The sequence below is a fragment of the Lissotriton vulgaris genome, chromosome 1_1 (genome assembly GCF_964263255.1).
Source record: "Lissotriton vulgaris chromosome 1_1, aLisVul1.2, whole genome shotgun sequence".
Classification (NCBI taxonomy): domain Eukaryota; kingdom Metazoa; phylum Chordata; class Amphibia; order Caudata; family Salamandridae; genus Lissotriton; species Lissotriton vulgaris.
In genome coordinates, this window is record NC_141685.1 from 1,018,210,868 (window position 1) to 1,018,235,352 (window position 24,485).

At 49.8% G+C, this 24,485-nt stretch overlaps 1 protein-coding gene across 2 annotated transcripts in view; it reads right to left on the reverse strand.

Annotated features, from left to right (window-relative positions):
• LOC147748431 (SWI/SNF-related matrix-associated actin-dependent regulator of chromatin subfamily A member 4-like) overlaps positions 1-24,485 on the reverse strand; it is a 364,311-nt gene that overhangs the window by 223,023 nt on the left and 116,803 nt on the right. For both annotated transcript variants that reach the window (XM_086961561.1, XM_086961552.1), the window contains exon 5: positions 7,155-7,373. In XM_086961561.1, coding sequence (XP_086817687.1) covers positions 7,155-7,373 — 219 coding nt within the window. The remainder of the gene's footprint in view (positions 1-7,154; positions 7,374-24,485) is intronic.

Sequence of the window (24,485 nt, forward strand, 5' to 3'; positions counted from 1 at the left end):
AGTGATTACACGACTTTGCCCCAGCTGTCATGCAGCCAGTTGTGTCAAATTTAGGAGGCCAGCCAGAAGTGGCATAATACATGCTGCAGCCCCTGGCAGCCCTGGGTACACCTATGCCCTGAGTTACAGGGTCTGATAAGGTGGCCCAGTACCAATTGGAAATGTACCTAGGGTACATGGAATCCATTTTAAAGAGAGAGCAGTAGGCCTGGGGTCCTGATTGGTAGGATCCCAGGTCGACTATGTCAAAAACCAGCTAAAACACAGGGCAAAAAGTTGGGGGCAACCATAGTCAGGATGTACCTTCCTACACAACCCCCCCCCAAACGAAAGGAGATAAGGCTATCCTTGTCCAGGTAAGCCTCTATTACCTAAGTGGCCATATAAGGAAGGACCAGCTCTGGCTTGGTTTCCCCCTGTGTCATGGTCCACTAGGCAACCCCTCACCCTAAGGGTATCTGAGGGTCTCCACCATAGGGAATCTCTGTCTCTGGTGTGTCTTGGGAAAGAAGAAGGCTGATGCTGGGATGGAGTACTGAAGTGAGGCTCCTCTACCTTTGGGCTCAACTTCCTCCAATCACCATTCATCATGTGTGCCTTTCTTTCTTTAGCTGAGATGCACTGAGCTCTCAGGGTCAGCCTCTGGCTACCTAAAGCTGGAGGCTGAGTCCCTCTGTTTGGCTTACTGGAGGGACAGGTCAGGTCTGGGGTTTTTAGGCCCCATGTTTGGCTGTGCCCAACAGTGTCCAGCTGTGGGAGTTCCCTAACTACTTTTAAGGGGGATCCCTCAGGAGTCTGTTCTATTTTCACTTGGCTAGGTTTACCAGCTTCAGTGATCCTAATCTGCTGATTAAGGGGTTCTTTTGGACAGGGGGCCCTTTTGGGTCCACCACTGGCCTCCCTGTCCTCTTCAGCCCTGGGCTGACGGAGGCAGGGTAGAGAGGTGCAGGTTACCTGCTCCAGACTGGGTCCCACCTGGGAAGGGTCCACTGCCATCAGGGGTTCTGCCAGGCTAGGCCTGACTACCTCTGGGGCAGTTCCTTCAACAGGGGTAGAGTCAGTTCCCTGAGGAGGCTGGCTCTCACCTAGTGTCTGGGAGGGGGGAGACTCTTCTTCCTCCTCAATGCTCTCTGTTTGAGTGGAGTGATCCATTGTTTCAGGCTTCACAACCTCACTATCTGTTTGAGTAGAGGCTGAGACCATTTCAACCTTGCCAACCTTTTCAGGAGGGCACTCAGTCTGTGTTTGGGCTGTGACTGTCACAGCCCTCCTATCCTGTACTGAAAAGTCTGTCTGAGCCTGGGCAGTGGCTACCACTGCCCTTCCAACCTTTTCAGGGAGGAATGGTGCTGGGACTGGGGCTGTAGCTATTACTGCCCCACTAACCTGTCTGGATAGGCCTAACATTCTGGAATGAGTTTCTTGTTCCACCTCAGCCCATGCTGAGAGTTCCAGGTCATTCCCCAGTAAGCAATCTACAGGTAGGTTATCTGTCACTGCCACTCTCATGGGCCCTGTGACATTACCCCAACTGAGCTTGACCACTGCCATGGGATGCCTTCTCTTCACTCCATGAATGTCTGTCACCTGATAAGTAAAACCAGGGGTCAGTTGAGCAGAGGGGACCAGATGGTCACTCACCATGGTGAGGCTGGCCCCTGTGTCTCTGAATGCCTCAACTTTCTGACCATTCACTAAAACTTCTTGTCTATACTTTCCCAAAATGTGGGGTCCAGTAGTGAAGTTGGCAAACCCCATGCCAGTCTAACAGACAAGAGTGTGTTCAGGGAACCTGGCTAGGTCATAGTCCTCCTGCTGGCCCAAAGTAATGCCCACCACATTCTTGGGGGCACTCCCACCACCTGGGGGATTACCACTAGTGGTAACAGGAGGTTTAGGAGTATTACCTGGGGGTATATTTCCCTTATTACCATTTTGAGGGCAACTGGCATCACTTTTGTAATGACCCACCTGTTTACAGGTATGGCAATAAGGCTTCTTCTGTTCTGAAGGAGTGTTCTGGGACCCACCACCCTTGTTGGAGTTTTGGGGCCCTTGGGAAGTCTTCTCTGTGGATTTATCCCCACCCTTCTCTTGAGGCTTGGTTGATTCCTTTTTCTGGTCACCACCCTGGTTTTTAGGCCTAACCCTGGTTCTGACCCATTTGTCTGCCCTCTTACCCAATTCCTGTGGAGAGGTCAGATCAGAGTCTACCAGGTGCTGATGTAATAACTGGTTCTGACAATTATTTAAGATTTGCTCCCTCATAATTAGATTATACAATCCTTTAAAATCAGTAACCTTACTACCCAGTAGCCAGCCTTCAAAAGCCTTAGTGGCACAATCAACAAAGTCAGTCCAATCTTGAGACTGAGTTTTCTGGGTGTCTCTGAACAGCATCCTGTATTGTTCAGTGGTTAAACCAAACCCATCAACCAGTGTATTCTTCAAGATTTTGTAATTGTTAGCATCCTCCACCCTTGTGGTGAGGAGCTTATCTCTACCTTTACCATCAAAGGAGAGCCACAAGATAGCTGCCCACTGACTTTGGGGAACACCCTGCACAGTGCAGGCTCTCTCCAAAGCAGTAATCCATTTGTGGATGTCATCCCCTTCTTTAAAGGGGGGCACTATCTTATTCAGGTGCTTTGTATCAAAACTCCTTTCCCTATTGCTAGGTTTATTGCTGCCACCAGTGGGCTGTAGCCCACATAATTCTTGCTCTCTAGCAAGGGCAAGTCTCTCTTTGGCCAGGGCAAGTTCTTCCCTTTCAATCCTCAGTTTGATTGCCCTTTCTTCAGCTTCATACACTCTCCTCTTAGGGGAAGACATCCCTCTGTGAGAAGAGTTGAGAGAGCCATTGGTTCGAAAGGATCTGTTAGAGCCTCTTGATAGAGACCTAACTCGTCCATTCCCAATGTTAAGCTGACGAGAGTGGGCCCAGGGGTCCCCCAGTACCAAGCTCATGTCTGCTTAAGTTGGACCTGCTTAGTCTACTGACTTCTAGCTGTCCCTTATCTGCCTCATCCCCTGACAACTGGTCCTCATCCTCAGCATCATCTGCTTCCTGGAGGGGATGGTCCTGGCTATCAAAGGGTCCCTGTAAGGAGGGCAAACTTCCTTCTGGATTAGAAAGGTCTGGGTTACCAGCCCTACTGGCATCATAAGCCTCTAAGAGACCAATCAGAAAGGAAGTGGTGGGGTTAGACCCCTGTTTTAGTTTCCTGAGAGTACACACTTGTCTCATCTCATGGAAGCTAAGAGCAGCATATTTTGAAGTAAGGACCTGTGGAGGGTCCACTGACACAAGGGTATACTCAGAGTTTCCTCCTTTGTCTGACATGCTGATTCTAGTGTGGTGTAAGTGATGCACCTACCTGCACTATGTGTTTACCTACTGATCCCTTGCTAAGAGTTGCAGCCAAGGTGTGCTAAGCCTTGAGGAGCTGCAACAGCTGGTTCAGTAGAACTCAGAGTATTCTAAGCTTGGTTATATGTACTAACAATACTTATGTGATCTTTCAACAAGATATTCTTAGGATACGTGTGGTAAAACAACAGCAAGCTCAAATCCCAACCGCTGCTCACCAATGTGAGAAGGTGGCCTGATAAGCAGTGGTCACTATTCTAGTGAACACTATGTATCAGTCCAGCAACCCTTATTGATGATTGGTTGTAAGTCAACCTTATAGACCAGCTATCCTAGTAGCGTGGATACGAGCAGTCTAAGGCTAAAGACTCGAGAGGGCGTGTTAAGCCAGCCGTTTACCACACATATACCCCTTGAATACCAAGTGAAAGGACACCACACAAGTGTTATGAAAATAAACAGTTATTTATTAAAGATCACACCAGCCCTGTACTCTTTATGAGGACAGGGTACTAAGCACAAACCAAAACTCTTACAAAAATACTTAAGTTAGCACAGTATATACAAATGCCCGAGGGGCACGGAAAACCATATACTAGAAAAGTGGAATGCGAAATTACTAGCAGGTAAGTACAGTACTAATAGCCTTTGGAATCGCTAGGACTTGACTATAGAATCGTTAGATTACTTCTAGGAGACCCAGGGGACTCGGGTGCAGTGTGTGCACTCTCACGCGAGATGCGGGACAAAGTCTATGGTAGCTAGAAATTGCAAAGTTAGTGTCCTCGGGCGAACCCGACCTGGTAGGGAGAAAACGAAAGTAGATTCTGACCCTTGGATACTGAGGCTATGCTGGGGCACCGAAATGCCGAAGTTACCTAGCCCAGGGGCTGCAGCTGCATAGGACTCAAAAGACGTCGGGAATCCTCGTTGACGGACCAGGAGCCTGGAAGAAAGAAGTTGCTGGCAGGCGACCAGTGAAGAAAGTTCGGTGGATCCAAGCCTGGATCGATGGAAGATGACACCTGAAAGCAGAGGGGACCAAGTTCGAGACTACTAGCCAGTAGTCAGTGGGCACCAGGAGGGCACCGGATGGTAGCCACCTCGACAAGGTGAGTGGGTGACGCTGTGCTCGGAGATCTCACGGACCAGGAGGCGTTGTCGGCGACCAGGAAGGAGGATCGAGCTGTCCCACGAAGATGGAAGCTGTCGGCGTCGCTGGACCCAGGATTGGGCAACAAAGCCTTGGCAAATTCAAGCCCACGCGGTGGACCTAAAATGGCGTCTGGAGTGGACCAGGAGGGTCCGGGGTGCCTCTCTTCAAGAAGGAAGCAAGGGCCAGTCTGGAGCAACCAGACCAGCAGCAGTGATGTCGTCGGGCGTTGTTCAGAAGGCCATAAGCCAGCCGGCTAGTAGCCAAACAACGCGGTGCACAGCAAACAGCAAAAGGGCCCCACGCAGATCGTGGAGATGCAGGGAGGCTGACCTTGGGTGCTGGAGCTGCGCAGGGTCGGGGCTTCTCGGACCCCAAAGCACTCACCCGTGGAGGACACGGTGGGCTTGCAGTAAAGATGTCGTGCAGTCTTGGCGATCGTCGGTCCCTCGAGGTCTCGTCGCACTCACGGTTCTCAGCTTAGCTGTAGAGGTGAGTAGAGGTCAGAGGTGCCAGGGAAGCCGGGTCTCGTCGAGCTGGGTCGTCGGATTCGTGATGAAGGACTTGCAGCAGACCGCAGTGTTCTTTAGGATGGTGCCTGCGGATGCAGGGTGACTACTCCTTAGCCACAAGGGAGAATCTTGATGAAGAAATCGTGAAGTCCTTTTCGAAGAAAGTCGTGTCTTGATTCCAAAGATGATCTAATTTGAACAGGGGGCCCGCTCCCATCTTTATACTAAAAAAGGGGGCTGACCCGGTGACTAGGTCCTGCCTATGGGTGGGACTAGGTGGGGGGTGGTTACACCCCTCTGCCATGCCGGACTTCCCCAGGCCAGGGGCTGGTGTGCCCCTGGAACTGGTTCAGACCGGCCTATGCGTAGTGAGCACCGGGGTGCCACTCAGCAGTCACCTTCCTGAAAAGCCCTGCCTACCCAGGATACACAAAACCATGTCTGGGATGGTGCTAGCACCGCCCCTGACAGGAAACCCTTTGTCCAGGCTCCCCTCGCTGGAAGGACTCCCAGCTGCAGGGGGTCAGACTCGTGTCTGTGGTGGCAGCATCCATTTTGTGGAGCTGAGGCTTCAGTTAACTTTAACCGGGGTTCACAGTTACACACATGTCGTGTCCCTCTAGAAGGGTGGAATGCTAACCCCGTCGCCAGGATTGGCGAGGGGTTAGTATTCCAATTCGTATGACACCTTACTCGACATGTTTTGATAAAGCAATACCAAAGTTAGCATTTAACCGCGAGGATTATAATGCACTTAAGAGTATATGGTATGCGATATCATGGAACAGCTATTAGGACTTGGCTCCGCAAGCTGCAGACAGGCTCAGCTCATGCCAGAGCACTATCTCACACGATTCCAAGCACTCTGCCTTCAGGATTGTCAAGGCCTGCCATAGGAGTGACTGATAGGAATCTGTGTGTCCATTTTAGGGTTAGGTATAGGTATACTACACCTACAGCAAAGAGTGATTACACGACTTTGCCCCAGCTGTCATGCAGCCAGTTGTGTCAAATTTAGGAGGCCAGCCAGGGGTGGCATAATACATGCTGCAGCCCCTGGCAGCCCTGGGTACACCTATGCCCTGAGTTACAGGGGCCTACACCACTGGCATAGGGCACCTAGCTAGAGGGGTGACTGGTGGATGCCAGGGCAGTGAGCTCCACTGTGGGCATGGCACACAGGGATGTGTGCCATGTAGACTCTCTGTTTAGTTCTGTACTTAGACACTCAGCCTGCAAAGGCAGTGTGTGGGTGTCAGGGTACAGGGCCCCTACGGGTGGCAGAACAAGTGCTGCAGCCCTTAAGGGTCTTCTCTGGTCACCATGCCCTGGGCACCTAGGGTACCATTTACTAGGGGCTGACAGGTGGCCAGAGATGCCAATTGGGTTTTAGTTTCAACACAGTCTTAGGGAAGGAACACAGGCCCTGGGTACCTGGTTGGCAGGAGCCCAGGGCACACTCAGTCAAAGAACATCAGCAATTCAGCAAAAAGTGGGGGCATACCCATGCAAGAAAGATGACAATTTCTCACAGTAGCAAGGTGGTGACCAAACAAGTCACATAAAAACAACCCGAAGGATTAGCAACCAGGCTGCATGAAAACAAAAACTGCAACAAGCAGTGCTTTGGAATCTGCACCACCTTCAGCAGTACAGGTCTTGGAATGACAAGAAAAGACTGACAATAGAAGAGTACCTAATTACTATATGGGAATTCAGCCTGCATACCCAGCCAGCACATGGGGTGTGTAACAAAGGCAGCTGCTGTGCAACAAGCCAACCCCTAAAGTGGAATGTTTAACGGCAAGGCCTTTCTATATCTGTGAGGCAAAGAGCCTAAAGGGAATTTCAAGAACGCTCCACCCTAACTATATTTTGCAGAAGGGGTCATCAATTTGCATTACACCCAGGTCTCACAGCTCTAACCTAAAGGGCCAAGCTCACTGGAGATATCAATCAAGTCAAATGTAAGAATAAGAGTTTTTAAAGACTCAAAGGTACTTAATACTCAAAGGCAGCGACTGGATCTGTAAAGAAGATTTTTCCCTCTTAGAGTGTTATAAGGGAAATTTAAAGCCATTGAAAAGGCAGACTTGCATACAGTGTAACAATGACTCACCTTCAGCCATTGTTTCTCTGTGAGGGAGTCACTGTAGTCCACTTCTCGTCGATGTCGTGAACCTCTACCAAACATCTTCTCAGCCTCTTCCTCACAGGTGAGTCGCTCCACCTCAGCATCATCCTTGAGGATCCAGGATGGCAGCTCATCCTCCTCCATCAGCCGCGGCTTGCGTTTGGGGTTGCGGGCCTCCTCCCGCCGGCGGTCGAGGTCCATGCGCTGAAATCAAATAAGGAAAGAAAGAATGAGAAGAGGATAGATGCATTTAAATTTGGATATTTGGCAATGACAGAATTTCTAGAGGGTTACAAAGCATGATTGCCACATTTTATTTTGCGCATTTTGGCGTAACAACCTTTAGCGATTTAGAACATAATACAGTACTGTTCATTACATCACAGGAAATACATACCACTATTAAATCTCACACCAGTTATGCTGCAATAAACATAGAAAACAAACTGGGCAGGAGTGTACATGCCCATAACAATAGATTGGAACAATAGGGTGCAAGACGTACATGGGGAAAAAAAGGGAAGACAGGAAAAGGAAAATGTTACTTACCCAGTAAGCGTCTGTTCGTGGCATGCAGTGATGTGGATTCACATGCTATGCATAATCCTGCAATGTAGTGTTGGGCTTGGATGTGTAAGAAAGTCTTATGAGTCACAAGGTATTGCACATGAGCGATGTCTTGCACTAACGATGGCACACGATTGAATTTTCAATTAAGGACCCACTTTTTACTTTATGTTTTGATTTTCTTTCTTGTTTAGTGTCCAACTGTTGTTTCATTGGGAAATTGGTTTCAATGTTCTGAATATCGAGATGTGCATATCTTATCTCTTGCCTTTACTTGGCTGCTTCTGCTGCATATTATCAATATTCGAATTTAAACTGTATAATGATGTCGTTTGCTGAAGACACGTATAAGCAGGATAATACCTTTGATGTCATACCACCCAACGCTGTGGCGGATGGAAGGATTAGACACATTAACATATAGTCACTACAATTTATATTGCTTCATGTAGCTCCTTGTTGACACTGCACCTTGGACTTTCCTATACTGCATTGATCCTGGGCAGGTCTTTCACACTTTTACTTTTTATTTGCTATTTTCCTTTTCTTCCCCTTCCCCGGAAGGGCAGGTCACTTTTATGATGAGTGACTTCTCAGAGGCTGCGCCCTCGGATAAGCATCTGTCGGATACAATAAAAAGCATGTAGGTGTGCGCTGTGGCTAACTGTCGTCCATACGAATGTTCTAATATGGTTATGTGATGTAATGATACAATGTCATTTCGATGTTATGTATTGTGAGCAACATACCAGAAAAAGCAATAAAAGATATTCAAACAAAAAATGAGTCACAAGGTATTGTGACTCCTCCTCTTGCTGGTAATGCGCATGGTTGACTCATTGTTAGATTATTTTCCCGCATGGCGGGTGATGAAATGTTAAGTAAAGTGCAGTATAGAGAGATATCCATGCAAAGAGAAAAGAAAGAATTAGTAAATTGACAACAACTAAAAGGCATCCAGGAAGGAGGGTAGGCGCATGTGAATCTATATATAGCACTACATGCCACAAAGAATGCTTAATAAGTTAAGTAACATTTTCTGTTCAAGGCATGTGTGACTGTAGATACACATGCTATGCATAGACTGTAAATCAGTCCTCCAAAAATAGTGGTGGCACGCCTGTGGGAGTTGCAGTGGTTTGAAAAAGAGTACATAGAAATGCCTGACCAACACTGGCTTGTTGGCGAGCAAGCACATCCACACAGTAATGTTTTATAGAAGCATATGGTGTGACCCATGTAGCTGTTGTACAAATATAATCAATAGGAATATTCACAAGAAAGGCTGTGGAGGCTCCTTTTTTATCCTAGTGGAATGGGTCCTAGGAGGAATAGTTAAGGGCCTTTTAGCTTTAGCATAGCATGTCTGGATGCATTTAATAATCTATCGACCATGGCATGATTTAGAAATGGTTTTTCCCGTATGGTGTATGGAGAAAGCAAAAAAAAGCTGTTTTTTCTTTTCTAAAAGATTTAGTCTGTCAATATAATACATAAGGGCTATTATGGAAAGCCCATTCCGCAACAGTTAGTTGAGGGAAAAATACAGATATTTCAAAAGATTGATGGGGGGAAACTTAGGGTGGGTGCGGAGTACAACCCTATCTTCATGTATTGGAAGAAGGGTTCTTCCACCGTTAGCGCCTGAAGCTCATTGACACGTCTAAGGGAAGCGATGGCGACCAGAAACGTTAACTTCCAGGATATAAACTAGAGGGTGGGGGGTTCAAATGGAGGGCTGTAAGAAAGGGGCTCTATATAATCTGGACCAAAGTAAGGTACAGTGTGTATAGAGTCCCCAATCCCCAGAGGTATAACAGAGGTTAAAGTCAGATATGACCTTACTCTCTAAAGTGGTAGCTTGGTCGAGCAGTAAGGCAGTATCAGAGGACAGTGTAAAGCATTTGCTGTACACACAGTCAGCAAAAGGTTTCACACACTCAAGAACTGAACTCTAGGCCAACTGTTTTCATATCAAAAGATATAGTTGTTTTATTTTAGAACCAACAGGTACTAAAATATACTTTTCTCAATATGAGTGACTTCAGGTAGTTACTTTGCAGAAAGGCAATAGACTTTGTAGTACAATAGCTACAGTGGTTGCAATAGGCAACACAATTCTAAACACAATTTAACATTGAGCTCAATGGGTTTTTCTATATAAATGCAGTTTATTACTTTAAGGATTACTTTTTTTAACCACAGGACTGGATCTTGGATTCAGTCCGGGGACCTAAGCTGTAAACAGTTAAGTAAAAGCGTTTCGGTTACAGTTGTGATTTTTAAAGAATATAAATGTATTTTGAACGTTGACACTTTTCAATGAAAAACTAGCAATGTTATCCTATTGAAGGAAATTCAAGTCACAGGTAAAGTAGGTTCTCGTTACTTTTGTAATCCAGTACTGGACTCCTAGGTTCAGCACTGGGACCTCTACCTAAGACAGGTAAGTATTTACGTTTCAGTATTTGGTACGATTTTTATAGAATATTTCTAGTTTGCAAAAATCGACACTTAGAAGAAATTTCACAGAAAAACAGTCAATGGTTTCCTATGGAAGAAAATGCAGGTAACTGGTAAGTACAGTTAAGATTACTTTTGCGGTTCAGTACTGGGCTAAAAGGTACAGTACTGGCTTCTCTCCTGATCACAGGTGAGTATTTCGGAATTCGTTTGATTTTAGTTGAATATTTTTAAGTTTCAAAAATCCACACTTAGAAGAAATTTCTGAGAAAACCAGTCAATGTTAGCCTATGGAAGGAAAGTGAGTTATCAGCTTGTAGGTAAGGACTCGACTGGTGGAGTTAAGGTTCTGGGCATAGACTCGGGGGTCTCCCAGGGTCGGAAAGGTACAGTAGTTACAACCCTCAGCGGCGCTGGGGCAGCCGGGTGTGGAGAGAGTAGGCCCAATGCAATCCAATGGCAGGTAGGGGGCCTTCGGTTGGTGGCTGCAAGCAAGCAGGCCATGCGGCTGTGGGAGCTGAGCTCCTGGTCACTTACTCAAAGCAAGTCGGGAAGTAGTGAAGGGTAGTTGTTGCACCTCAAGAGGCACTCGGGCGGCTGGGTGCAGGGTGCTTTTGAGCCATCGGGCGCTCAATGTTATCCAACGGGAAAGTTAAAAAGTGAACAAAGGCTGCAAGCTCGGGGACAGAGATTCTTCAGGTGCGACCACCACTTCGAGAGGTAAGTTGGGATCTTGGAGAAGAGGTAGGTACCCCAAATGAAGGTGCAGGGCGCTGGGTGCAGGGGTGTCTTTTGGTGTCGGGAAATCTTACCCTCGCCTGGTCGCGGTGGGAGGGGTCCCTGGTTCTGAGGCTGCAGGCGTCGTCTGGTTCATCGAGGAGGGTCTTTGGGCACTGGACTTCGGGTCCCAGTCGCCGGGGGATGTCCTTGTGTCTTGGGTTACTCAGGCACAGGCCGGGCTTGGCGGTGCAGAGTGGGCTGGATTCGCAGTTCCTGGTGGCACCAGGGGTATTGCTGTTGCAGCAGAACCACTGCTCATGGGAGTCCCAGTCTTTTGGAAGGTTCAAGGCAGGCAGGTCCTCCGGGGATGTCGAGGTTGCTGTCCGCAGGAGACGTCGGGGTTTCACAGAGCAGGTTCAAGGATCAACAGGCCTGTAGGGTTCTGGGGCCAAGTCAGTGGGGGTCGTCCTTTTGTTGACAGCTGCATGGCAGGTCTTCCTGGTTCTTGGTCTTGTTGTTGTTGCACTCGGGTTTGTGAGGAATGAAGGTTCAGGGAGCCCCTAAATACAAAATTTAGGGGCGCTACAGGTAGGGCAAGGGCAGGGACCAATGGGTCCCTGTCCTGGGGTGGGTATGTATGTATAGGCATTTATATAGCGCACTACTTACCCGGAGGGTCCCAAGGCGCTTCGACCGCTGCGAAACCCTTCCTGGCTTCCCTGAGAGATGGTCCCTTAATGGGTATCTCCAGGGTGAGACCAGGCATCCCCGGCGGTCTGGTGGGGCCGTTAGTGAAGATGAGGCAAGCTAATGCCCAGAGTTGCCGAGTGTGATCGCTGATCAGAGTGGGCACCGAGGCGAGAGAATTATCGAGTCCGCTGACCCTGGTCCAGAAACCTGCCGCGCCGGGAATCGAACCCTGGTCCCGGGCCGTCCTCTGCTCTCGGGTCTGCCGCCTCTAACCAGTGAGCCACACTACTTCACTGGGTACACTCCCTAGCCTGCTCCTCTGCTGTGGGAGGGGGGCAGGAGCCTAGCTGTGATTGGGCAGGGCTCCCCCTCTTCAAGATGGCTGGAACCAGGGGTCGTGCTTCACCTCGCCTCTCCCACATGAGGGGTTGAGTTGGCAAAGGCTGGCACACCCCCTTCCTGACGTAGGGTTTCCCGCCAGTCTTCTCGCCAGAGTGGGGGTCAGAACTGGTGGGGGCCAGTTGCTGAGTACAGCAAATGGTCTGGAGAAGCTCACAAAGGTGGAATGCCTTTGAAGCTTCCCCTGCCCATCCTGGGGGGAGGAGGCTTGGCACCTAGTCCCAGGATGTGCATTGTTGCAGGCCCAGGAGAGTGAGGGCTCTCCACCCAGGGGTCCAGCAAATTGTCTGCTGAGGGGCAGCCTAGGCAGCTTCTCAGACAAGACGTGGATTGTAGGTTAGGTTTCAGGTGGCATCTCTAAGATGCCCTCTGTAGTGCATTTTACATTTAATTCCACACTGGTATCAGTGTGGGTTTAATGTGCAGAGACGTTTGATATCAAACTTGCCAGTCTTAAGTGTAGCCATTATGGTGCAGTAGAGTTCCAATGACAACCTCCCAGCACCATATACTCTTAATGGCATCACTGCACTTACAGTGCCCAGGAATGGCCCTGGGTACTGTAGGGACACAGGGCTCATGCACCTGTGCCCACACCACTGGCATCGGGAACCCAGCTAGAGGGGTGGCTGATGTATGCCAGGGCAGTGGGTTTGTGGGCATGGCACACAGGGATGTGTGCCATGTCGACTGTCTGTTCAGTACTGTACTGATAGACTCAGCCTGCCAAGGCAGTGTGTGGGTGTCAGGGTACAGGGCCCCTAACGGTGGCACAATAAGTGCTGCAGCCCTTAGGGGTCTCCTCGGGTCACCAGGCCCTGGGTACCTAACGTACCATTTACTAGGGGCTGACAGGTGGCCAGAGGTGCCAATTGGATTTTAGTTTCAACACAGTTTTAGGGAAGGAACACAGGCCTTGGGCACCTGGTTGGCAGGAGCCCAGGGCTCACTCAGTCAAAGCACATCAGCAATTCAGCAAAAAGTGGGGGCATACCAATGCAAGAAAGATGGCACTTTCTCACAAGGGCCCATTAATCTTGTCATTACAATGTTAAGAATCCATGTCAGGCTGGGGTGCCCTGAGGAGGAATTACTTTAGACCTTCCATGACGGCTTTACTGACAGGAATTTGGAATATTGAAACGTGTTGCCGGTTCTGAAGATAAGCGTCCACAGCCGCTAGGTGTAGTCTCATTGTATTTATATAGAGCTTGTTACCCCTAATGAGGCGAAGCACTTTACGCTGGGCAGCACGCTGCTCCAGAACCCAAGGTTGATGGCTAGTTCAGTGTTATTGGTTACAGTTAGTTATTGGGATTAGTCTTGTGCACTCAAAGCAAACCATTCCATGCAGTCATTTCAGTTTTTATGCTCGACTAAAGTAATAGTGGTTGGTTGTGATCATTAGTATAGGGGGAGGGGAGGAGTTCAAGCACAAGGCTGGTGGATTAATACAGGAGTTAGCAGGGATTAGGTATTGTTCAGTTGCAGGAGTATGACTTTCAGCGGAAGGAGGAGAGATTGTGATCCTGTAAATGAGTTGTAGGAAATGTGCTGAAATAGAGAATAGTCAAACTTGCATGTGTTAGAGTAGGTTGTGCTCCAAGAGGGTAAGCATCCAGAGGATGGAAGGGAAAGAAAGGGACTTTTGAAAGGGAGAAGAAACAAGCATTTGCAATGCAATAGGTCTCGCATTTGCGGAAGTTTGAGCTGTTGGCATTGTAAACGATAATGCCTTTTATATATGTGTTGATTTTTAAAACATAAATAAAAGGCATTGCAATTTACAATGGCAATAGCTTAAACTCTCGCAAATGCGAGATCTATTGCATTGCAAATGCTTGTTTTCCTGTCAGCCAGTGCAGATCCTTTAACAAAGGGGAAAAAAGAAGTGCCAGGAGGAACGATTGAGAATGAGCTTGGCTGCCATATTTTGGACTACCTGTAGTTTGGCTACCAGCATTTCATGTGCTGCCCACGTGCTTATTCATTTCCTTCCTGCTACTGCCAAATTAGGAGGACGATGGAAGCAAGGTCTAGGAGCAGAAGTTAGGTTGACAAAGGGCCATATTTAGAATTTGACGGATGAGTTACTCTGTCGCAATGTGACGGGTGGACCGTTGGTCCTATTACAAGAGACACTTGTTATAAGGCAGAGTTAGCAGGTACACTTTCATAGCAATCTGCTGTGAGCAGGGAGGTGAGCCGGGAGCGGCTAATGGCCCTCACCTTGCTGGCTGTGGACTTACCCCTTTGCTGCGTTCATCCAGGAAACTGCCTCTTGGGAGTCTACTGCAATGGATGCAGGTTAGGAAGTTGAAACCCATGCTTTGTCAGCTCAGCTGGGCTTCTCTGCTGCCAGTATTTTGGGGGTGTTATCACAGGACTCCCTCCGCCTTTGTTCAGGACCGCTTTGAATTTATGATCCAATTCCTGCTCTTGCATTCCCTATTTGACCAGGTCGCTGACAGTCCACAGGCACACTCATCCAAATTTTAAATGTGTTTACATCTAATATTCAGGGATAGTGACGTTTGTTTTTACTATTGTAACACAGCATCAGTTTACTGATATTGCTGCAAATAATCTTTGTGACAACCTCCCATTCCTCATATGTGAGGACCTGTTTTGATCTAAAATAAACTCTTTTAATGGATGGTGCATGCAACATGAACACATTTCTCTGTATAATTTGTGTTCACATCACCCTCTTTAAAATAATTTAAAGGAAAACTGTATTTAAAGCAATCTGTTTAAGAATAATTCAAGGTCATCGTGGCAAGATTTTGCAGGAAAGAGCTGGCGTATCAGGGGGCACCCTGAAAGGCTGGGGCACTGGGCCAACGCCCACTTTGCCCATGCCTTAAAACGTCTCTGAGTCAATCACCGTACCTAGAGAGACACCTAAAAAGCAGACAGGTGGTGGAAAAGGCACGTATTGGTGGTCTAAAAAAACGGATAACATAATAACTTAAACAAGAGAGGCTGGCCTGTTTCCAGAAACCTGTGACTGACGCAAGGCTGGGCGCATCAGATCACACTCTGGCATGTTTGTGCCATTCCATTCCAAACACATGACACCAGGTCAGGCTCCAGCTCTTACATTGAGCAGGATTCCTATTATAAACACACATCACTTCACGCAGTGTGGCAGAGGGAAGGAAAACTAGGGTAAAACCTCATGCAAAAATATACATTCCAAATGATAGGACCATCTCCTACCCATCCTGCTGAGGGTTGCATCCTGGAATCAAAAGGAATATCATACATTTATGTTCATTTGTTTCTCTTTGGCCATTAACTGAGTCCATTAAATGTTTCAATGCTCTGAAAAAATTCCCTAGACCATTGTTCAAATGTCTGTGTCCTCTAAGCAAAGCCATCAGACACTCTCCTATGACAGTCACTCCTCATTGCTGGAATGAAATACAGACCAAATTGGACGTCTAGGCAGTACACGCATATGCTGAATGCGCTCTTGCCCTGATGTAACTAAAGCACAGTAAATAGTGTTTCTAAGATCGCTGCCTGTTCCCAAATGCCACTGCTTCTCATAAAGAAGCCTGCCGTTTAGCTGGTGTGCTTGAGTTTGTATGTGCACATGTGTGATTTGAGAGTGTGCATATCTGGGGTGCTTGGGTTTCTATGTGCACCTGTGTGATTTGAGAGTGTATATATCTGCGGTGCTTGGGTTTGAATGTGCACATGTGTGATTTCAGAGTGTGTCTATCTGTGGTGTGTGTGGTTTGTTTGTGCGCACGTGTGATTTTCATCTGCGGACCGTCGGGGCAGAGGGAGGGCATGTTTCAATTTTTACAAAGTCTGAGCTATAAATAACCGGTAAGAAGCGTAATCTGTGGTAAACCAACCTCTTATGCTGCGGGTGGTGGGCTCTGCGGGCGTGCAGGGCTCTCTCACTTTCCTCAGCTCCGGGGTCGTAGGTGGGGGCGTGCACAGATGTGGGCCGGCTGCAGCACTTGTACACACCATCGCGCACAGTGGACTGTGACGGCGTACAGATACTAGTGGATGTCCACAGATCCTTGTACAACTGTGAGTTGGGAGGTTTTCACGAACTGTCGAAAGTGAACAGGTGCCTGTACACAGACCATCCTAGACGTGCACCCGTCCATGCTCTGACTAGACTGGGACCTTCACTCACACAAGAAAGAACTTGTACTGCCTCGTGTACACTGGCCCTCGCGAACGCACGCACATCCTCGTGTAGTGGACTGGGACGTAAACACGATCCGAATAGCGGTGAATTCGGACGGTTTCAAAGACATTTGGAAACATTGAACCGTGTCCTCCACCAGGCTCAGCCCGCAGCAGAGACCAGGAGCCCCAGCTATGTGCCAGGAGATGCGCCGCTCCTGCACCGTGCCCAGCCACCAAAGGCAGCCAAGAATGAGGGCCCCAGTGACCTATCACCTCTTTCACAATGAGCCTCCTTCCTGAGTGCGCAGGCCCCAGGGTGTCCGCCTGTCGGGCACTGGGGCCCGAGGAAAGGGGAGTGCTTGGGATGAAGCTGGTTTTCATCCCCCTGAACTAATTTTTGACTCCCGAAGTTAATCTATCAGCCACATTTTGCTTCTGCTTGCCACAGTATGGGGTACTTCAGCCACTGGCATAGTTACACTGTGAAAGACTGTATTGTCAGATCTGCAGCACTTGAAAGAGACGGCTGCGAAAGTGAAAGCAATCAATGGTGACGGCCGCCCGGCCGTGAGATGCGCTCTGTGGTGGCGAGGGGGAGTGGCAGTTGTGAGAGGTGCTGAATTACCCAACAAAGGAAAACCAGCACTCGTATGCCTCCTACAGCGTTTCAAGCCTCCCCTGGGGCGAGACTTCCGCCTTCTGCGGGAAGCCCGAGCCCACAAAGTGACTGGACGAGAAGGGCAGAAGGCGGAAGCCCCGCCCCAGGGGAGGCTGCGAAACGCTGGAGGCACGTAGGAGGAGCAGAGGCCACCGATGCAAGTGAGGGAAGCCCCGCGTGGCGGAGCCTGTAGCCCGGTGAGTGTGGCTTACTTGTAGGGGGGTGTGTGTGTGTGTGTGTGTGTGTGTGTGTGTGTGTGTGTGTGTGTGTGTGTGTGTGTGTGTGTGTGTGTGTGTGTGTGTACGTGTGTACGTGTGTACGTATGTGTGCGCACGTGTGTGGGTGTGTGTGTGTATGTGTGTGTGTGCCTGCGTGTGTGCGCGCGCATGGGTGAGTGTGTCTGTGTGTGCGTGCGCGATTGAGAGAGGCTGACTTACTGGGAATTTGAGACAGGAGATGTGCACGGCGCCGGGCTGGGCATGCGCACCGACGAGGTGAAAACACCGAGGGTTTGCGCGTGTACTTCGCCTGTCTCACATTCCCAGAAGTGGACAATAGATGCTTCGCTGGACGCAGCTGCGCTGCTACACCAGCTCGACTTAAAAAGGAGAGGCGACAAATAGAAGTTTTAATTTAAGGACATGCTTTTTTTTTAATGCCAGATTTAATGAATGTAGTGAAAGCATGCAGTTTGAGGATGCAAGAATGTAGAAAGAATACATTGTTTTCGGGAATTTTTTAACAGGTACTAGAATCAGGTAAACCATCTCTCCACTACTAAGAGAGACCAAACATCCAGCCAACTCAGTTGATCAGCTCAAGGGTTGAAAGTGAGAAATAATGGCTGGATTTATGCTAAAAACAAATACATGGAAACAGAGTACACATTTGAAAAAGAGATTCTGGTGTTCAGACTCAGATTTGACTAGGAGTATTAATTACACACAGAATGGGATACATTTAAATGCCTCTGGTTTGCATTGGCACCTGATGGAAGGCGAGGACAGCTTCCCAGAATTACCTAAATTGCAGTGGCAAGAGCGCAGGGGTGCAAACACTGGTTTGAGTGTGGGGATGGTGAGAGAGCTCCCTCTACAAATTCAATGAACACTTTTGTTAGCAAATGGCTGCTGATTAGACTTTCTGAAGCTATTCCTCTTTGGTAGATGCTATGGGTGATAAGGGGGTGGAGTTTCAGGTTGGTGGGGACCCTTTAGGTGAGGCCAAGCATTTGTCTACCTTGATCACACTTCAGTGGAGAGCCTTTGCACCTCTTTGTGCCTCTGCTGTGGGTGCTCCAGGCTAGAGACAGCCCTGCAATGAGGAGCATCACTACACAAAGGCTGTGCTGGAGCGCAGCCGGAAGACATTTGAAATGTAAATATACTGAAATGTACCTTTTCTCATCACAAAAGGTAGCTGCCTCTGTCCTGTTTTCACCGATGAGGGCAATTTTAAAGATAGGATAACCGTGTAAAACTCCCCTTGCAGAGCTAAATGGTTTAAAATTAAGCCGACCAGGGGAGACAGGGTTAAGGTACCTCTACCTCATGTGCACAATGTCTGTGAATGAACATAGCCAGCCTTATCAAGTGTTGTGTCTTCCTCAAATAGACAGGCCCTCCCCAATCCGCTATAATGAGGAATCTGTGCAACCCTAGTGTCATACTGAGGACAGAGGCTGGTCTGTGCTACAGTGGGAAACAGCGGACCCCTAGCCAAGCAATTACTGAAGAAAGCAAGGATGAGCAGCGATCAACAAAAATCTAGGGAGGCCAAGATTGCAATACTCCAAAAACTACAACAGGAGGCCGAAGATGGTAGCTCATACGGCAAATTAAGTTTGTGCTACCCTCCCTCCACACACTACTTAGCCCTTCACAAGCATAGTAAAGTAAGGCAGCAAACTATTCTCTAATAATGCACAACAGCTCCAACACCATCCCCAACCGGGGATGGTAAAAACAAGGTTAATTAGAGGTGTTGACTGTTCTGCAAAGACCCATGTTAAGCTTTCACCGCAATGTTCCCATACTCCTCACAAAGCAACATCAAAAGTTTAGGGACAAAGTCCGCATGAATGCAATCATCCTCACTGTTTTTGTAATCAGCACCTTAGATTATGCGAGATAAGCAAATGACCACCCCTTGGGGTACAATTGCAACAATTGAAATGCGCGACATTTCACATCTCGCAGTGGGCGCCACACACCCTTTCAGTACCTTATCCCCTCTGAAGAATGCTTTCTTAGATTACTTTAAATACCAATGTGCATTGCGGTTTCAAAACACGTAGCCTCCACTCCCCACAAAATCAGAACAAAAAAGTTGAACATCTTAGGTACTAAATCCATCCAACAAATTATCACATTCGACTAGCAAAGCACTACGCCGAGCAAAAGACGTATCTGGCCCTTCTATTGAAATATATCAAGGTGTGTGTTTTTGAAGAAACAGCAGTCAGTGCAGCACTTTACCCCAAATTGTAGAAGTGAACCTCATTGTCAAGTGGCCGTGCGTCATATCTGTCAGCCTTTGATTCCTCTTACGGTAACATCTAGACCCGCATAAAGCACACACTGAATGGCCCAAAGTGGGGAGCATGCACACTTCACTCACCACACAGTCTTATGGATGTGAAAGCTAAACCAGAAGTTTGTGAGTGAAGAGGTAGCAGACAATGTCCTGTCAAAATCAGAACAAAAAAGTTAAACATCTTGGGTACTAAAACCGTCCGACAAATTATCACATTCGACTAGCAAAGCACTACGCCGAGGCAAAAGACGTATCTGGCTCTTCTATTGAAATATATCAAGGTGTGTGTTTTTGAAGAAACAGCAGTCTATGCAGCACTTTACCCCAAATTGTATAAAAGAACCTCATTGTCAGGTGGCTTACCACGAGCCGTGCGTCATATCGGTCAGCCTTTGATTCCTTTTACAGTAACATATTGAACCGCATACAGCGCTCTCTGAACAGCCCAAAGCCAGGAGCATGCACACTTCCCTTACCACACAGTCTTGCGGATGTGAAAGCTAAACCAGAAGTTGGAGTGAAGAGGTAGCAGAACAAGGGCTGCGAAGGGATTGATATGTTTAGAGCAACAACAATGAACAAAACGCACAAGTTACTACTTGTGTAACAATATATCTGTAGGAGACATTAGTTAGTGATAGATTCCTTACCTTAGAATATCCCCAGGCGTTAGACTAGATCCGGAAACTTTTGCGTAGCAATACAACTGCGCGTCGGTAGGCGTCGTCCGGGGCTCCGCGCCCGTCGTCAGCGCCGGAATGACGTCGCCGGAGTACTTAGACACTGCCCTCGCGCACTGACGTCAGTTCTTATACACAGCTTTTCCGCACCAGATACGCAGAGCCATGATAGAACCAACACTGGTGCCATGAAACTAGGGCCCTGAAAGGGGATGGCCTTAACCCTAGATATCGGTTCGCAGAACGGGGAGGATGGGTGGGTCGGTAAGGAATCTCTCACTAACTAACGTCTCTTACAGATATATTGTTACACAAGTAGTAACTTGTGCATCTGAATGAGAAACGTTAGTGAAAGATTCCTTACCTTAGAATAGATACCCCAGCAATACCAACCCCGGTGGTGGGTCTGCGAACCAATAATCACACCAGAAAGTCTTGGAGGACGGAACGGCCAAAGAAGCCATCCCTCCGGACTTGGCTGTCCAGGCAGTAGTGTCTTGCGAACGTGTGCAGCGAGGCCCACGTAGCTGCCTGACAAATGTCCTGCAAGGGGACTCCTCGACCCAGGGCAGTGTTAGTCGCCGTGGCCCGAGTGGAGTGGGCCCTCAGCCCAACAGGAGGTTCCTGTTTAGCCAAAGAGTAACATGCCTGGATGCACAACACGATCCACCGAGAGATGGTCCGCTTGTGCATCGCCCGTCCTTTCTTAGCACCCACGTAACCAACAAAGAGTTGGTCATCCACCTGGAACTGGCGTGTGCAATCCAGATAGTAAGAGAGCACACGTTTTGGGTCCAGAAGGTGGAGCCTCTCTTCCTCTTTCGAGGGATGCGGAGGCAAAAAGAAGGTGGGCAAGGTGATGGACTGCCCGATGTGGAAGGCTGTGACTACCTTGGGCAGGAAAGAGGGTTTTGTCCGCAACACAACCTTGTCCAGATGGACAGAAAGGAAAGGAGGTTTAGAGGAAAGAGCCTAGAGCTCACTCACTCTCCTGGCAGAGGTGATGGCAACCAGGAAAGCAGTCTTAAGCGTAAGAAGATGGAGAGGACAGTTATGAAGCGGCTCAAAGGGAGCGCACATCAGGTAAGTTAGAACCAGGTTCAAGTCCCACTGGGGCATCACGAAAGGAACAGGAGGGAACATATGAGTGATGCCCTTCAAGAATCTGTTAACAATCGGGGACTGGAACAAAGAAGGCTGATCAGGTAGCCTTAAGAAGGCGGAAAGGGCAGAAAGGTAGACCTTAAAAGTGCCCAGAGCAGAGCCCTGCTGGGCAAGAGAAAGAAGGAAGAGGAGAACCTCAGAAAGAGGGGCATTGAGAGGATCCAAAGACTTTGCTGTGCACCATGCCACAAATCTGTTCCACCTGCAGGCGTATACAGACTTTGTGGAAGGACGCCTGGCTGCCAGAATCACAGTACAGACTTCAGGAGGCAAGTCAAATGGCCTCAACTGTCGCCGCTCAATCTCCAAGCATGGAGGTGGAGACTGGACAGATTCGGGTGCAGGACCGTCCCCTCCTGAAGAGGCAGACGAATCGGGGGTTCGACTGACATACTGAGTAGCTCGGGATACCAGTACCTTCGCGCCCAGTCCAGAGCCACAAGGAAGACTTGGGCCCGGTCGCGCTTGATTTTCCTCAGCACTCTGGGCAGAAGTGGTATAGGCGGAAAGGCGTACAACAGACCACAGCTCCACTTGCGGCGAAAAGCGTCCCAGAGCGAGTGCCGCCTTGGAAATTCCAAGGCGCAGAACTGATAACATTGCGCTTTCTCTTCGGTGGCGAATAGATCTAACCAAGGCTCTCCCCACTGCAGGAAGAGGCCTTGCGCCCCGTCCGAGTTCAGACGCCATTCGTGATCCATCATGCACCTTCGGCTGAGCTCGTCCGCCCTGGCGTTCAGAGAATCTGCCAGGTGTTGAACCACCAGGGTCACCCCCTGATGTTCCAGCCACTGCCAGAGGCGCAGAGCCTCCTGGCAGAAGGTCCCAGACCCCACCCCGCCCTGTTTGTTGCAGTACCACATGGCGGTGGTGTTGTCCGTGAACACCTGCACTACACTCCCCCGGACAGAGGGGAGGAATGCCTTCGAATCGCTCGCAGCTCCAGAGGGTTGATATGGAGACGGGACTCCGCCGGAGACCAGAGGCCTCTGATCTCCGCCTCTCCCATGCGGCCTCCCCAGCCCTGGAGGGACGCGTCTGTCACAACTACGTGCTCCGGTTGGGGAAGAGAGAGGGATCTGCCGCTGACCCAATCGCGGTCCGTGAGCCACCACTGCAGCTGTCTCGCAGAGCCCTCCGAGATCATGACATGGTCTGACAGGTTGCCCTGATGCTGGGCCCACTGAAACTTCAGGTCCCACTGCAGAGCCCGCATCCGCCACCTGGCGTGATGCACCAGAAGGATGCAGGAGGCCATCAGCCCCAGACGCCGCAGCGTCAACCTGACCGAGACCCGGGATAAAGGCTCAAAGATTGGAATCAGAGCCTGAATATCCTGGACCCGCTGTTAGGGAGGATAAACCCGAAACTGTGCCGAGTCAAGGACTGCTCCGATGAAGAGGAGCTTCTGAGAGGGGCACAGGTGTGACTTCGGCACGTTGATGGAAAACCCCAGCTGGTGCAGGAGGTCCGCCGTTGTCTGGAGGTGGCTGACGACTGTCTGGGGCGAGCCCACCTTCAACAACCAGTCGTTAAGGTAGGGGAAGACTGAAACCCCTAACCTGCGCAGATGAGCTGCGACCACCGCCATCAATTTCGTGAACACCCGTGGGGCGCTGGTAAGGCCGAAGGGGAGCACAGTAAACTGAAAGTGCTCGTGGCCTATCGTAAACCGCAGGTAGCGCCGGTGGGCCGGCAGGACGGGGATGTGGAAATAAGCGTCCTGCAAGTCCAACGCTACCATCCAGTCCCCTGGGTCCAGGGCAGCTAAGACCTGAGCCAATGTCAGCATTTTGAACTTCTCCTTCCGGAGGAAGCCGTTGACGCTCCGTAGGTCCAAGATAGGGCGCAGGCCCCCGTGCCCTTCTTGGGTACCAGAAAGTACTGGGAGTAACAACCACACCCTTCTTCTGGCCCAGGAACGCGCTCGATGGCCCCCTTCGCCAAGAGGGCCGTAACTTCCTCTTGCAGAAGATGCAAGTGATCCCCCGACACGCGGTGGTATTGCGGTGGCATGGCTGGAGGGGTCGCCTTGAAGGGGAGGGAGTAGCCCCTACGGACGATTTGCAGCACCCACATGTACGACGTGACAGGGCGCCAGTGGAAGTGGTGATGGCGAACCCTGCCCCCCACTGGCGTCACATGGGCCTGAAAGCACGGACTAGGAGGATTTTGAGGCGGATGCTGCAGGTGAAGGTGTGGCCTGGCCTCGTCATTGTCCCCGACCGCCGACACGGCGGTTTCCAAAGGCAGCCACCGCACTGTGTATTAGTCTGCGGTGAGTGGCTGGCAGCACGTGGGGGAGCGCCCCTTCCTTGACCACGAAAGGAGCGAAAGGCACCCGTTTGCTGGCGTGGGGCCGAGAGGCCCAAGGACTTGGCAGTAGCCCTGGAGTCCTTAAAACGCTCAAGCGCATGGTTCGCCTTGTCGCCAAAGAGGCGACGGCCAGCAAACGGCATGTCTAGAAGGGTGGCCTGGACATCAGCCGAAAAGTTGGCGGTCCTCAACCAGGCGTTGGGTCGAACCGCCACCGTCGTTGCCATCACTCTGCCTAGTGAGTCCGTGGTATCCAGCCCCCACCGGATGGAATAGCGTGCCGCATCTTGACCCTCCGCAAGTGCTTGGGCGAGTTTAGTTCGGGCCTCTTCCGGACATTGTGGCAGCACGTCCGCGATCGTGTCCCACAGAGTGTGGGTGTAGCAGCCCAAGAGGCATGCGGTATTGACTGACCGCAGTCCCAAACTCAGGGAGGAGAACACCTTCTTACCGAATTGTTCGTACCTCTTGGATTCCCGATCGGGTGGAACCTTTGGGAATGCGGTCTGGGAAGTAGAGGCCTGGATAACCAGGCTCTCGGGGGTGGGGTGGGTGGACAAGAAGCCAAGAAGCAAGGGTCGCCCGGAGCCGGGCGTAACGTCTGGCCATGTTCCTATCTACAGGCTGACCTGTAACGGACTTGGACCAAGTGCCCAAAAAAACATCACACAAGGCCTCATTAAAGGGCAAAAGAGGCTCAGCCGAGCTTGCCTGCGGTTTAAGGACCTCAGTGAGGAGGTTAGTCCTCACAGCCGCGACGGGGAGCTCTAGGCCCAATGCCTTGGCCGCCCGCATTAACACTACACTGTAGGCAGCCCCCTCCTCCGTAGCCACGGTTGGAGGGGAGACAAAACCAGTGTCTGGCGAAGTGTCCAGTCCACTGGCATCCCCAAGCTCACATGTCCAGTCCTGTTGAGATTGGCACTCCTGTGCCAGAGGGTCCACAGACCCCTCCCAATCTCCCTC